The sequence below is a fragment of the Paroedura picta genome, chromosome 10 (genome assembly GCF_049243985.1).
Source record: "Paroedura picta isolate Pp20150507F chromosome 10, Ppicta_v3.0, whole genome shotgun sequence".
In the NCBI taxonomy this organism is placed as follows: Eukaryota; Metazoa; Chordata; class Lepidosauria; order Squamata; family Gekkonidae; genus Paroedura; species Paroedura picta.
The window spans coordinates 45,538,009-45,550,279 of record NC_135378.1 but is presented as its reverse complement, the minus strand read 5'-3'; the positions used below and the strand labels follow the sequence as shown (position 1 = coordinate 45,550,279).

General features: G+C 41.8%; 1 protein-coding gene across 2 annotated transcripts in view; it reads left to right on the top strand.

The window, feature by feature from the left end:
* The window catches only part of KLHL2 (kelch like family member 2), a 48,429-nt gene that overhangs the window by 18,192 nt on the left and 17,966 nt on the right, over positions 1-12,271 (top strand). For both annotated transcript variants that reach the window (XM_077299960.1, XM_077299962.1), the window contains 2 exons: positions 422-584; positions 11,588-11,697. In XM_077299960.1, the coding sequence (XP_077156075.1) occupies positions 422-584; positions 11,588-11,697 (273 nt within the window). The remainder of the gene's footprint in view (positions 1-421; positions 585-11,587; positions 11,698-12,271) is intronic.

The following is a 12,271-nucleotide window of genomic DNA, read 5'->3' as shown; positions in this document are numbered from 1 at the left end:
CATAGGCACCCTTAATAAGATGCTTAATATGCTTTTCCAGATCAAAATGGCCTAGACAAAGATGAGGGGAGAGGAAAAGTGAATTAAGTCGTAGATTAAACATATGGATTTGAATTTTGTAGGCCAAATTGCCCATTTTTCCAACAGTGTGCTATTTAAACAAACTCAGGTAATGAGAAAGAGAAGTAAGGAAATAGCTGTTTTATAAGTTCGACAGAAAATAATTGTAAGCTCTCTTTCTTAGACTAATCTTTTCAAAATGGTAGTCCATCTAAGGCATCAGCTTCATAATGCACAGCTCCACTAGTCATATTTCTGTTCTAAAACTTCTAATGTGTTTGCATTATGTTTTCTTTCCTCCACAATAACAGTAATGGCAATTGACTAACTGCATGTACTCATCTAATTTTGGTTATTGTAGGTCCTTCTCCCGGCAGCTAGTTTGTTGCAGTTACAGGATGTAAAGAAGAGTTGCTGTGATTTTCTGGAAACACAACTTCATCCTGTCAACTGTCTGGGCATTCGTGCTTTTGCTGACATGCATGCATGCACAGACCTACTGAACAAGGCCAACATATACGCAGGCAAGTGCAACGCCATTGTAAAACTTCATAACTTTTGGAGTATCACTTTTAACACTGCCCAAGGTAGAAGCTGTCTAACATTTGTTAGCACAAATGTTTTCTGAAGCAAGCACATTAGGAAATGTTAAGATTTCAGGGCAGTCTGTTGACTTGTGCAAATGCAAAAACAGTTCATGAAAGTATTTCAGACCCAGGATTGAACATCATCATATCTTAAAAGAGTCCTGCCAACTAGGCACAAAGGTTTTTCTAGCCCTATTCAGAACATGTGGCACTGTTGCAAGTTAATGCAGTAATTGTAGGCAAAACTTATCATTGTTACTAGAATGACTATAAAAAGGCAATAATAACTCTAACATTGTCTAGTCAGCATCTGTGTCTCGGAGAATGCACATCTGTTTACTCCAAATTTTCATTGTGCTCATCCTTCTGAAAACTGAAGATTTACATGAACTGAAACAAGGTTCTTGCATCATTTCAGTGGTTTCTGTGTTTGTGTGCTTCATTTACTTATGTGACCAAACTTCTGATAACCATTTAATGTAAGAAAGCAGTACTTAAATACCTGGACAAATATAATGTACCCATTTTTACAGTTGCTTTGTTTATTCTAACCCAGTGCATTCTGGAAGTACGTCTGTTTTACTTTGTTAAATGAAAATTCTTTTTTTTTTAATTAGGCACTAAAGAATAGTATTTTGAACATAAGCCAGTTCCTTTCTTGGAGAGTGTTATTCCTGCCTTTCCACTTTGAACCACTGGGTTAAATAAATGGTCTCCATTTCACTGTTCACTTTTAAAAACTTTCACATTGCTGATTTGTGCAATCGGACATAAAGTGACCTTCCAGTGAACCTGGATGACTGCTCTGTCATAGTGAGCCTGTGCTTTGAACGGGAGGAACATGGTCCAGGCTTATATGCTACTTCCTTCTTTTGTGTTTGCCAGTTTCCTCCGCCACTTCCTGATTCATTGTGATACTTAAGTGCAGGCTAATTAAGGTTACTGTTATCCATATAATTTGCCTCCAGGCCAGAAATCTGCTTCAGATAGGATTTGGTATAACCATAGCTGGCCTGATTCAGATGCCACAAGTGACTACGCAGAAGTGGTATGGGTGTTTGAGGGGGGGGATTAGAACCCTGCAACACATACCTAAGGTGAAATGGCTGTATGTCAGCTTCCCATCCGATTCAGAGGGTAGAGATGATGGGTGTGAGGTGTATCTTGTTCTTTTGGTTGCAGTTGTCCTTTGTTGCAAGCATATACAAGATCCATTAGTTATTAATTTGCTGGAAGAAAATTCATTTCCTGGCTGAAAGAAAAGTATCATTTCATGAAAAATATTTTAAACAATGAGGTTATTGAACTTCTTAGAGACTTATAACTGGAATATGATTCCCCCACCCCCTTTGGAAGTAGCTGTACTTGCAGCTTTAGGTTTCCTGACATATCACCTGTTTTTTTTTTTACAATGACTAGCCAAAGGACACAAATATTGATAACTATTGCTTGAAAACTGATCACAAGTCTCTCTCTGAATACAACCCCAGAGAGCTCTTTGCTCAGCAAATACCAGCTTGCTGATGATCCCCAGACCCAGAGTGGTGCTCTTGGCCTCAATCAAAGCCAGGGTCTTATTGGCCCTGGCTCCAGCCTGGTGGAATGAGTTTCAACTGAAGGGCGAGCCCTCACAAAGCTCCCTAAATTCTAGAGGGCTTGCAAGACGGCACTCTTCCACCAGGCATTTGGTTGAGGCCACCATTACCATAAAACCGCCCCTCCCCCATCTTCTGTTTTGTGCCTGGTTGACAAACTGCAACCATCTTTAATTACCAGGTACATAGAGAGATATTGACATTTACAGATATAAGATTTAGGTTTTTTGTATTAGTTTTTAACGTATTGTGTAAGCCGTCCCAAGACTGTGAGGAGGGGGGCAGCCTATAAATTGAAAAATGAACGAATAAATAAATAACTATGACAGAACCGGAATATGCAACTCTGTATCCAAATTCAGAAAACAATGTGAAAAGAAATACTGTATGGTGATAAAACTTCCTAGATTACAATTAATGCAAAAATGGTTATTTTCTATAATTAACGGATTCCTTGATTTGAGATCATCCAATTTATTTGAGATGTAAGGGGCCATGAGCAAATTTGACACCTGTGTTAAGTGGAATGTCTGATTAATTTGTAGCCAAAATGTTATGATAGATAAATTAACTTTATACGCTGTGCACTGGATGTTAATCCACTTACTACAGTATTAGCATTCCTGGAACCTGTTAAGAGGACAAAGGCTCTAGATCCTACAAACCTTTTTACACAGCTAAATGAATAATTCTTCAAAAGTTAATGGAATAGCTGTGCTGAGTACTGAAATATGGCTTTGAGTCGTTGCCTTTAATAGATGAATTATTAATATGAAAGTTCATCACATTTGGTTTGAATTTGGGGATTTATGTGGATATTAATGTGTGTGTGTTAGGTTGTATATGCTATGAGATGAGCTAGTCACTTTGGGCTCAAGCAGGATGGGGGGGGCTCTATCTAATTGACGGTAAGCGAGGGTTTTTTTGGCCTACTTCACATTGTATTTAAAAATAGACCTGATTAGAGCAGACTGATAAGGTCCTAATTCAGAGGGCATGTATTGAATGCTGACCAGGAAGTCTAAGTGGACTTACCTCAGGTTCTGGTAGGCTGCTTTCTGGCAGCTGCTTACACTAGAATTCTGGTTGTTTATTTAAATAATGTATATGTAAATTATATCATATTATATATATATATATATATATGTTGTTGTTATGTGCGAAGTCGTGTCCGACCCATCGCGACCCCATGGACAATGATCCTCCAGGCCCTCCTGTCCTCCACCACTCCCCGGAGCCCATCCAAGTTTGCACCCACTGCTTCAGTGACTCCATCCAGCCACCTCATTCTCTGTCGTCCCCTTCTTCTTTTGCCCTCGATCGCTCCCAGCTCCTTCCTTCTCATGAGGTGGCCAAAGTATTTGAGTTTCATCTTCAGGATCTGGCCTTCTAAAGAGCAGTCAGGGTTGATCTCCTCTAGGACTGACCGGTTTGTTCGCCTTGCAGTCCAAGGGACTCGCAAGAGTCTTCTCCAGCACCAGAGTTCAAAAGCCTCAATTCTTTGACGCTCGGCCTTCCTTATGGTCCAACTCTCGCAGCCATACATTGCAACTGGGAAGACCATAGCCTTGACTAAACGCACTTTTGTTGGCAGGGTGATGTCTCTGCTTTTTAGGATGCTGTCTAGATTTGCCATAGCTTTCCTCCCCAGGAGCAAGCGTCTTTTAATTTCTTTGCTGCAGTCCCCATCTGCAGTGATCTTGGAGCCCAGGAAAATAAAATCTGTCACTATCTCCATTTCTTCCCCATCTATTTGCCAGGAATTGAGAGGGCCGGATGCCATGATATTTGTTTTCTTGATGTTGAGTTTCAAGCCAACTTTTGCACTCTCCTCCTTCACCCACATCAACAGGCTCTTTAGTTCCTCTTCACTTTCTGCCATTATATATATAAAAAGTAACCAAAGATATATATATATATCTTTGGTTACTTTTTTAAAAATTGAGAAGTATAAAATGAGATGCACAAAAGTGAGTGAGCTGTCTGTTGATGCAGGGATCTTACCTAAGTCAGCTGCTAGGGAAGGGTCCCAAGCTCCCTCTCCTGGTGGTTTCGGTCCAAGTCAGGACCACACTCTCCTGTAAAGAATGGAACTCCCTAACATGTCCCTGGAGCTGAGGGAGCAATACCAGGGTCAGTCAAAAAGTATTGCTGCTAGTGCTCTAGTTCATACATGCACAGGTATATTCCAAACAAAACACATTTAAACCTGTCTCTGCAATCTGCGGATGTCTGCCGACAAGTTCTCTTAGTAATACGCTTGTCTTAGTCTTGTTAGGGTGCCTTGAAACAAAAACAAAAAAATGAAAACTGCATTGTTGAGAAAAATTCCAGAAAGTTGCGGGGAGGAATCTTTTCCAATTGCAACAATGTACTTGCTCATCCTTCCAGTGGAGCAAGAGCTGAACTACAAGAATTTCATTGCAAAACCTTACCCCATCCACCCTACAGCCCTGATTTTGCCCCTTTAGACTTCTTTAAGATTTAAATTAAGGAGATTTACAAGGAACACAACGTGAGTCCTGTAAGGATGTCAAAACTGCTGTTTTGATGTGGTATAAATTGAAGAGGTCAGAATTCTTCAGGGAAGGGTTAGAGAGATGGGAACATCACCTTCAGAAGTGCAATTAGGTTAGGCTGTGTGGGCAGTTTCTTCCACTCATCTCCCTCTTCCCCTCCCCGCCCCCCCAATTTGCAGATTCCCATGCTTATTGCTTTGTGTTTGCCAGGATCTCTCGGTTAACATTTTTGATTGGGGGGGGGTATTGCAGAGAGCTGCTTTAAGAAAGATGATTGGTGTCCGTAGGAATTGCCTCATATTCCAAATTGTTTGAATATGCAAGATCTGCAGTGCATAATTGAATATGAAGGGTGTCCTGCAGGGGGCATCAGAGGAGCTGTATATTTAGTATAGGTAGGATAAGAACTTCTGGATAATTTTCAGTGTCCTGAGTGACTCAACAGGAGATTTCCTGCTTTTGGAATGTACTTCTTCCCTGCTTGTCTCTAGAACAGGTGTTGAACAGAAGAAGAACTGCACACAACGTATCTTTTTATAGATTGTCTCTTTCTATAGATAGTTGTCTCTCTTCATAAATGAAACTGTTTTATTCTTTAAGCAGCCTAGTGCTGTGCACTTTCTGTGTATTCAAACTCTGCCAACAAAAATAAATGGGACTCAAGTGAGAAAGCAGGGTATTTTAGCCCAAGGGAGAAGATTACAGTATATCTACACTTGCTCAGACATTATGATTGATTTGTAAAACAACTCCAACTACAGTTTGATGCCTTAGATAGGCAGTGACTGACCTGTAAATGTAACATCTTTCTAAATATGCTTTAATCCCACGAAAAAGCACTTCAGCAAATCATTAATTCTGCTTTTGAGCTGTAGCTTCTGTTGCTATGCAGTTATCCTTGTTGCTATGTTTTTTTGTTCTTGAAAGTGTAATTTAAATAGAAAGTCAAGCAGATGAGATGTCTGAGTCTTCTGTCCTGACACTGTCTATTCAACCTTATGTCTGTTTACTAAATGAATTTATGGGACTTGTCATTAAGAAAGTTAGCTAATAGCAGTGGGTTAAATCTGCAATGATTTGTATTTGTAAGATCTGGATTAGGAAGAATTTAGGATTGCATTCTTGTCACCAATTAATAAGTTTAATTTTAGAAAGGTATATTTCTTGGTGAACAAGTAATTTTATATTCTACCCTTTTAGTAATAGTTTTACACAAAACCATGTTCTTACGACCCCTTCATGACTAGTTCTTAAGGAAGTCCCATTCTATCTGTCTCTCTCTCTCTTTGTCTCTCTTCTCTCTGTCTATCTCTATCTACCTACCTACCTGGAGGCTCAGGGCGGTTTACATAAAAACTTATAAACAATACACGAAACAGTCCAAAACATATAAATAACCGTAATAATACCAATAACCGATAATTGCAACAGTGCAAACAGGTCCAGAGCGCATGGATGGAGGTCTGGGAGGGAGGGAGCAGGGGCCTTCAGATGTTGTTGGTTATGCCTGGTCTCAACCAAATGCCTGGTGGAAGAGTTCCTTTTTGCCGGCCCTGCGGAACTGTTTTAGATCCGTCAGGGCCCTGATCTCCTCCAGGAGCTCAGTCCACCAGGTGGGGGCCAGGATCGAAAAGGCCCTGGTCGAGGCCAGGCGGGCATCTTTAGGGCCAGGGACCATTAGGTAGTTGGTGGTGGCAGAGCGTAGAGCTCTTTGAGGGGCGTAGGCAGGGAGGCGGTCCCTCAGGTACACTGGGCCCTGACCGCGTATGGCCTTGAAGGTCATTATCAGAACCTTTAGCCTGATCTGGAATTCAACTGGCAACCACTGCAGTTGATGGAGAATGGGTCGGATGTGGGACCTCCACGGTGTTACTGTGAGGATCCTGGCCACTGCATTTTGGACCAGCTGTAGTTTCCGGGTCAAGGCTAAGGGCAGGCCTGCATAGAGCGAGTTACAGAAGTCCAGTCTAGAGGTGACCGTCGCATGGATCACTTTGGCTAGGTGTTCTGGGGCCAGATAGGGTGCTAGTAGCTTGGCAATGCCAGCCGTGCTACCTTTGCGACCTGGGCTTCCATTGTGAGGGAAACATCCAGAATCACACCCAGATTCCTGGCGGAGTGGGCCGTAGAGAGCTGCACCCCATTGCTGAAGATCTAGCTTTGAATCCACATTCTGCTATGGAAGTTCATTGCATTATGTTGGGTCAATCACTCTTAACCTACCTCAGAGAATTGTTGTGCAGATAATGTGGAGGAGGGGAAAATGGTGTTGTAAAATGCTTTGTCCCTCTATTGGAGAGAAAAGTGGGGGATCTGTGACTTGATCTGTCACGAAAGGCAGCAAACAAAGTAGCCTCAGTGGGGAAAGGCCATGACATTTTCTTTATTTGCTGATTGCTCCAGATTCAGTCTGCAGTTAAAAGACTCAGGTGATGTGAAAAGACTGAAAACCTGGAGCGTTACCGCCAGTCAGACTAGGTAATGACCTTGATAGATAAGTGGTTTTATTCAGTGTAATAGGAACAGCACAGGAGCACACAAAAACAATATGTAACCGAAAAAAACCAACAATGTGTGTGTGGCCAATGCAGTAAATCATAAGTAATAAAAGATGTCTTGTTTATTTCCTGTTTAAATCTTGTTATCTTGCTATGTAATGAAAACAATCCAGAAGAAATTATTCAGAGAAAAATATTTCCAACAAGCAGTGCTGCACAGGTGGATATATTTGTGCAGCATTGCTCGTTGGAAATATTTTTCTCTGAATAATTTCTTATGGATTATTTTCATCACATATCAAGATTAAAGCAGGAAATACACATTCTTTTATTACTTACGCTTTATTGCATAAATAGATATTGGCCATGCACGGGTCATCGATTCAGTATAAGGCAGCTTGACGAGTTCAGTTGGCATCTCAGTTTCATTTCCATATTCTTGGTTGGAGCTCGGTCAAAGGGTTCAGAAATACAAAAGTTCATGCATTGTCATAGTTCATGAGCCTTATGCATTCTGCTGTGCCAGCAATGAAAGTAGCAAAAGGATTGAAGGCCTGAGAGATGAGCAGCGAATTCCTTTCCCTGTTTCAATATATCCTTAACCATGGTTCCTTTATGTATTTCTAAAACAGCCTGGGGGGTGGAATGTGTCCGGCTGTCCAAGTTGGAATAGGACCAATCAGGGTGCAGCCAGCAAATCTGGCTGCACCCTGATTGGCCATGCCCCTGCAGCTCTTTCCCTGAACTCTAGCCTCTTTGCTCTCAGATGCACCTCAGTGCCTGGAGCCAGCAGCAGGTAAGAGGAGAGGGCCCTGGGCAAAGGGTCATGGTGGAGGGCCTGCTAACGAAGGCCCCTTGGCCTTCTAAACAGGGCCTGCTAATGAAGGCCTGCTGACTGCTAAGGAGCTCTGTCCCCAGGCCTCTTAATGAGCTGGACAACCCCTGCCCGTCCCACTTGATCCGGCTTCGAGCTGCGGGCACCTTAAACTGCCTGGCCGGGGGGGGGGGGGACCTTTTCAAGGCCCGTTCTTAGGAACGGGCTTTGAAGCTAGTCTCAAATAAATCTGAGGGGGTGTTAATAGGTCTGGGAATGCAAATGATGAACAGTAGGTCTGGGATGCTGGTCTTGATTCTTATCACAGGCCCAGAGGAAATACTAACTGCCAGATTGAAGTTCTGAGAGACAAAGGCCTGAGAGAAGGAATTGTAATGAAGTAATGTTTAAACCGCCTGCCTCTTATAACAGATTGGCTTCCAGTGAAAATGACATACAAAATACACATCAATTTATTTTAAAAAGTCACACCTGCTAAAAATCATGACATGTCTTTCAGAAGTCTATGGGGAAAAGGTCCTGTTAAAATTCAGCCTTACGTAGTTTTCCAGATTAACAAGTTGGTGCCTTCCTGACACATTCAGAAAGTCTGTTGTATAGTGAAAAAGCACTACAGTGAATGCCATTGAGTAGACAGTCTCAGTTAACCCATGTGCAGGAAGGGAAAGTCAGCAGGCCTTGGTCAGATGAATGGAGTTGCCCCATGGGTACATACTGGTAGAGGTGGTCCTGTCAGCCTACTTCATGAAGCATTCTCTTTTTGGCTTTTTTCTATTGGGGAATGAAGCTTCAAGGAACTGTTCACATATGTGAATTTCAGTAAGAAGGTGTTCGTTCCAAATTGCCATTTACAGTAAGTTGGAAGTTTGCAGGGGGCCATTATGTTCTATGCCCTAACCGGGATTTTTTTTTTAATGAATGGTTATCGCTCACTAAAAAAACTCTTTAAAACTTTTTAAAAATTAAATTAAATGTCTTATATTTCTGGAAACGAATCTTTTGGTGGCTACTTTCTGGATGTTTGTGAGCCATTCTCCTTGTAATCATGTAGATAACACCCTATTCCTTAGTGTCAATAACCACTGATGCCAGACATTGTTAAAAATTGAATACAATGCTTTTTAGGCTTCTCATGGCTTTCTCAACAGGATCCAAGGGAATCGGAGCACTGAATGATTAACTCCTTGTAAGTCATCTGGCTAGATAAGGCTAATCTCAAGGTGGGGCCTATAGTTCTCCTGGATTTACAACTTATCCTGAGACTACAGAAATGAGTTTCCTTGGAGAAAGTGGCAGCTTCATAGGGCAAACTGTGTGGCATCACGTTGCTGCTGAGCAACTTCCCCTCTCTGGTCTCCCAAGTCTCATCTCCAGGAATTTTCATAGCTAGACTTGCCAAACTGGAGTTGGCTAAAGTCAAGTAATACTGAAATTGTATCTGTTCCAAAGATTTTTTGTTTCTCAGATTAATATTCTTTTGGGAATGTCATCAGTACCTAAAACTTCAACAAAGCTTGTAGTGGTGAGAGCTTTCTATTTTTGGTATCTTAGCTTATACCATAATACTAATGGTTTAGACTCCATATTTAGGCAGCTCAAGGTTGATCTGAGGATCATCATGTGAAATGCTGTGTGCATCTTTCCTCCTCACCAGCAGCACAACGGCATCTCCTGGCTCTAGACCAGTAGTTCTCAACCTTGGGGTCACTTGGCCCCTTCCACGGGGTCGCCCCGTTGCTGGCCATGGTGGTGGCAGGCAGAGGCAGTGGCTGGAAGCCAGTGGAGGCGGCGGAGCCATGGCTCTGGCTGCTTTGATTGTTGTGCGCACGCATGTGCGTGCACCCGCCGCCTGCCCGCACACATCTCTGCCACCGCTGAAGTTTGGGTCACAGTGCTGAAAAGGCTGAGAACCACTGCTCTAGACTCTGTGGGAAGGCTGTCTCTCCACCACTGTCTTTCTTCCCTGGCTTTTTTCTTTCCTGTCAAGTTGCAGCTGACTTATGGCAACCCTGTAGTGTTTTCAAGGCAGGAGAAGCTCAGAGGTGGCTTGTCATTGTCTGCCTCTGCATTGCAACCCTGGCATTCCTTGGTGGTTCCTCATCCAAATATTGACCAAGACTGCCCTTGCATAGCTTTGTAATCTTTTTGAGATCAGGCTAGCCTGGGCTATTCCCTTATTAAAAGTTCCAGCCTCTCCTCACCTAGGGTCTGTGGGATGTTGAGTTTGGGCCTTGGATGATCACTTCAGGTTCGTTATTTAGAATAGCAAATGTAGTTCTTTTTTGTTTCATGACAAAAGAATATGTATCAAATAGCTAACAGGATCTCCTAGGCAACTAGCTGAAATTCTAAAGAAGCAGCGGGTCGCAACATGGGCTTTTCAAAAGCTGTACTTTTTCTTGATTACTATTTGTTTGGAGCCTGAAAGAATATACTAGCAGTATGGGTGGGGTTGCAGGTTGTGGGGTGCCTCGGATAATCTGTGCAACCTTCCCCTACTTGCTTGTGAGCCCTCCCTGTGGCCCTAGTAGCATACGGAGCCAGGAACAGGAGCAGTGCAGTGGGCCCCGCCAGAAACTTTCCCCACCTCAGAGTATATTGACATCAGCCCCAGGTACATGGACTAGGGGGAAGAGTGGGATGAGGTACTATGAAGAGGGGGACTTGCTACGTACCCGCATTGTTATTCTTGATAATAGTATCACAGAGGTTAGTGGGAACACTATTATGGATAGGTATATTATCTTAATCAGCAGTTAAATAAATGGACCCCTTAATTTTTTGGGATCGTCCTTCCTCGTTCCTGCTGTGCTGATATTACCTACTTTCTCCTTCAACATCTTCCTTTTCATGATTGCTAAGGTTGCAAAGTCTTTTGAGTGCAACTTCTTGAAATCTTCTTTACTCTTTACTTTTTACTAGACTGTTTTTTTCTCCTGATATACTTACACTGTCTTTTGTGAAAAAAGAAAAATCTAACCTATTCTATAGTAAACAAGATTTATTCTCTATTCAGAATTCTTTTATTTAAATATATATATTTATATGCTGCTTTTCTTGAACATAAAACTAAGCGACTTACCAATTTTAAAGTTGTAAACAATATTAACACAAGAGCATAAGCACTCAGAATCCAAGTGTGTACACCTCCCACACCTATTGTGAGAGTTGGGCTGGTGCCTAGTGCTTTCATATTGTCAGGCAGTCCTCTAGCACGTGTTTCAAAAACTGCAAAAAAAAATCTCTAGAACAGCAATTGATCTTGGGAAGGACAGGCAATAGTACTTCACTACTGAAAAAACTTGGAAAAAGAGACAGCTTACAGTAAGCAGGTCACATACTATAGAATTTATATAACTGCTTCATGTACATGAATTGCTTGTTTTAACAAATAACTATTTAATGAATAGATATAAGAGAGTAATACTTCTGTTCCTCCTGCTTATATTGCAGTGGTAGATGTTAAAGATATTTTCTTCCACCCTCTAAACAGAACAGCACTTCACTGAGGTTGTACTTGGTGAGGAATTTCTGAATCTCGGCGTAGAACAAGTGTGCAGCTTAATATCAAGTGACAAACTCACAATTGCATCTGAAGAAAAGGTAATTTCCCCCTTCAAAATATTGGAAGCCTTTTTAGGGATTCTTTTACACTTAGTCTGTGTAGTTCTTCATTAATTGACCGTTTCCTTTAATGTGTTTGATCATACGGAGGAAAGCTATACCTGTTACAAAAAAACAAACACTTTGTTCAGCAGTTATGCAGACAGCTATACAAACTTTGAGGCTTCCATAAGGCAAGATCATGTGATACTGAATGTGGGTTGCAATGTAGGTTTTAAAAAAAACTGTGCCAGGTTTGGGCATATGGAGACGCTCTTGTAATTTGTTTTGTTTTTGTCACATGTCCAATGCCTGTATGTTTTGTTTTGTTTTACAAAGAGTGCAGCATTGCAGTCCAACTTTTGGAAGTCTTGTCGGTATTTTGGAGCTGTCAGCCTCCACCTCGACCTAGTTTCAGAATTCTGTGACTCTAGCCTCTACTTTTAATCAGATTCTCAGCAGTTCTGTTGTTTCCCCGTGTGCAGGCAGAGTTTTGGGACACATCCACTAGACTGCCATTAAGCTTAAGATGAAAGTCTATTTATCTAGATATTCTCTTTTGTGGGTGACTCCA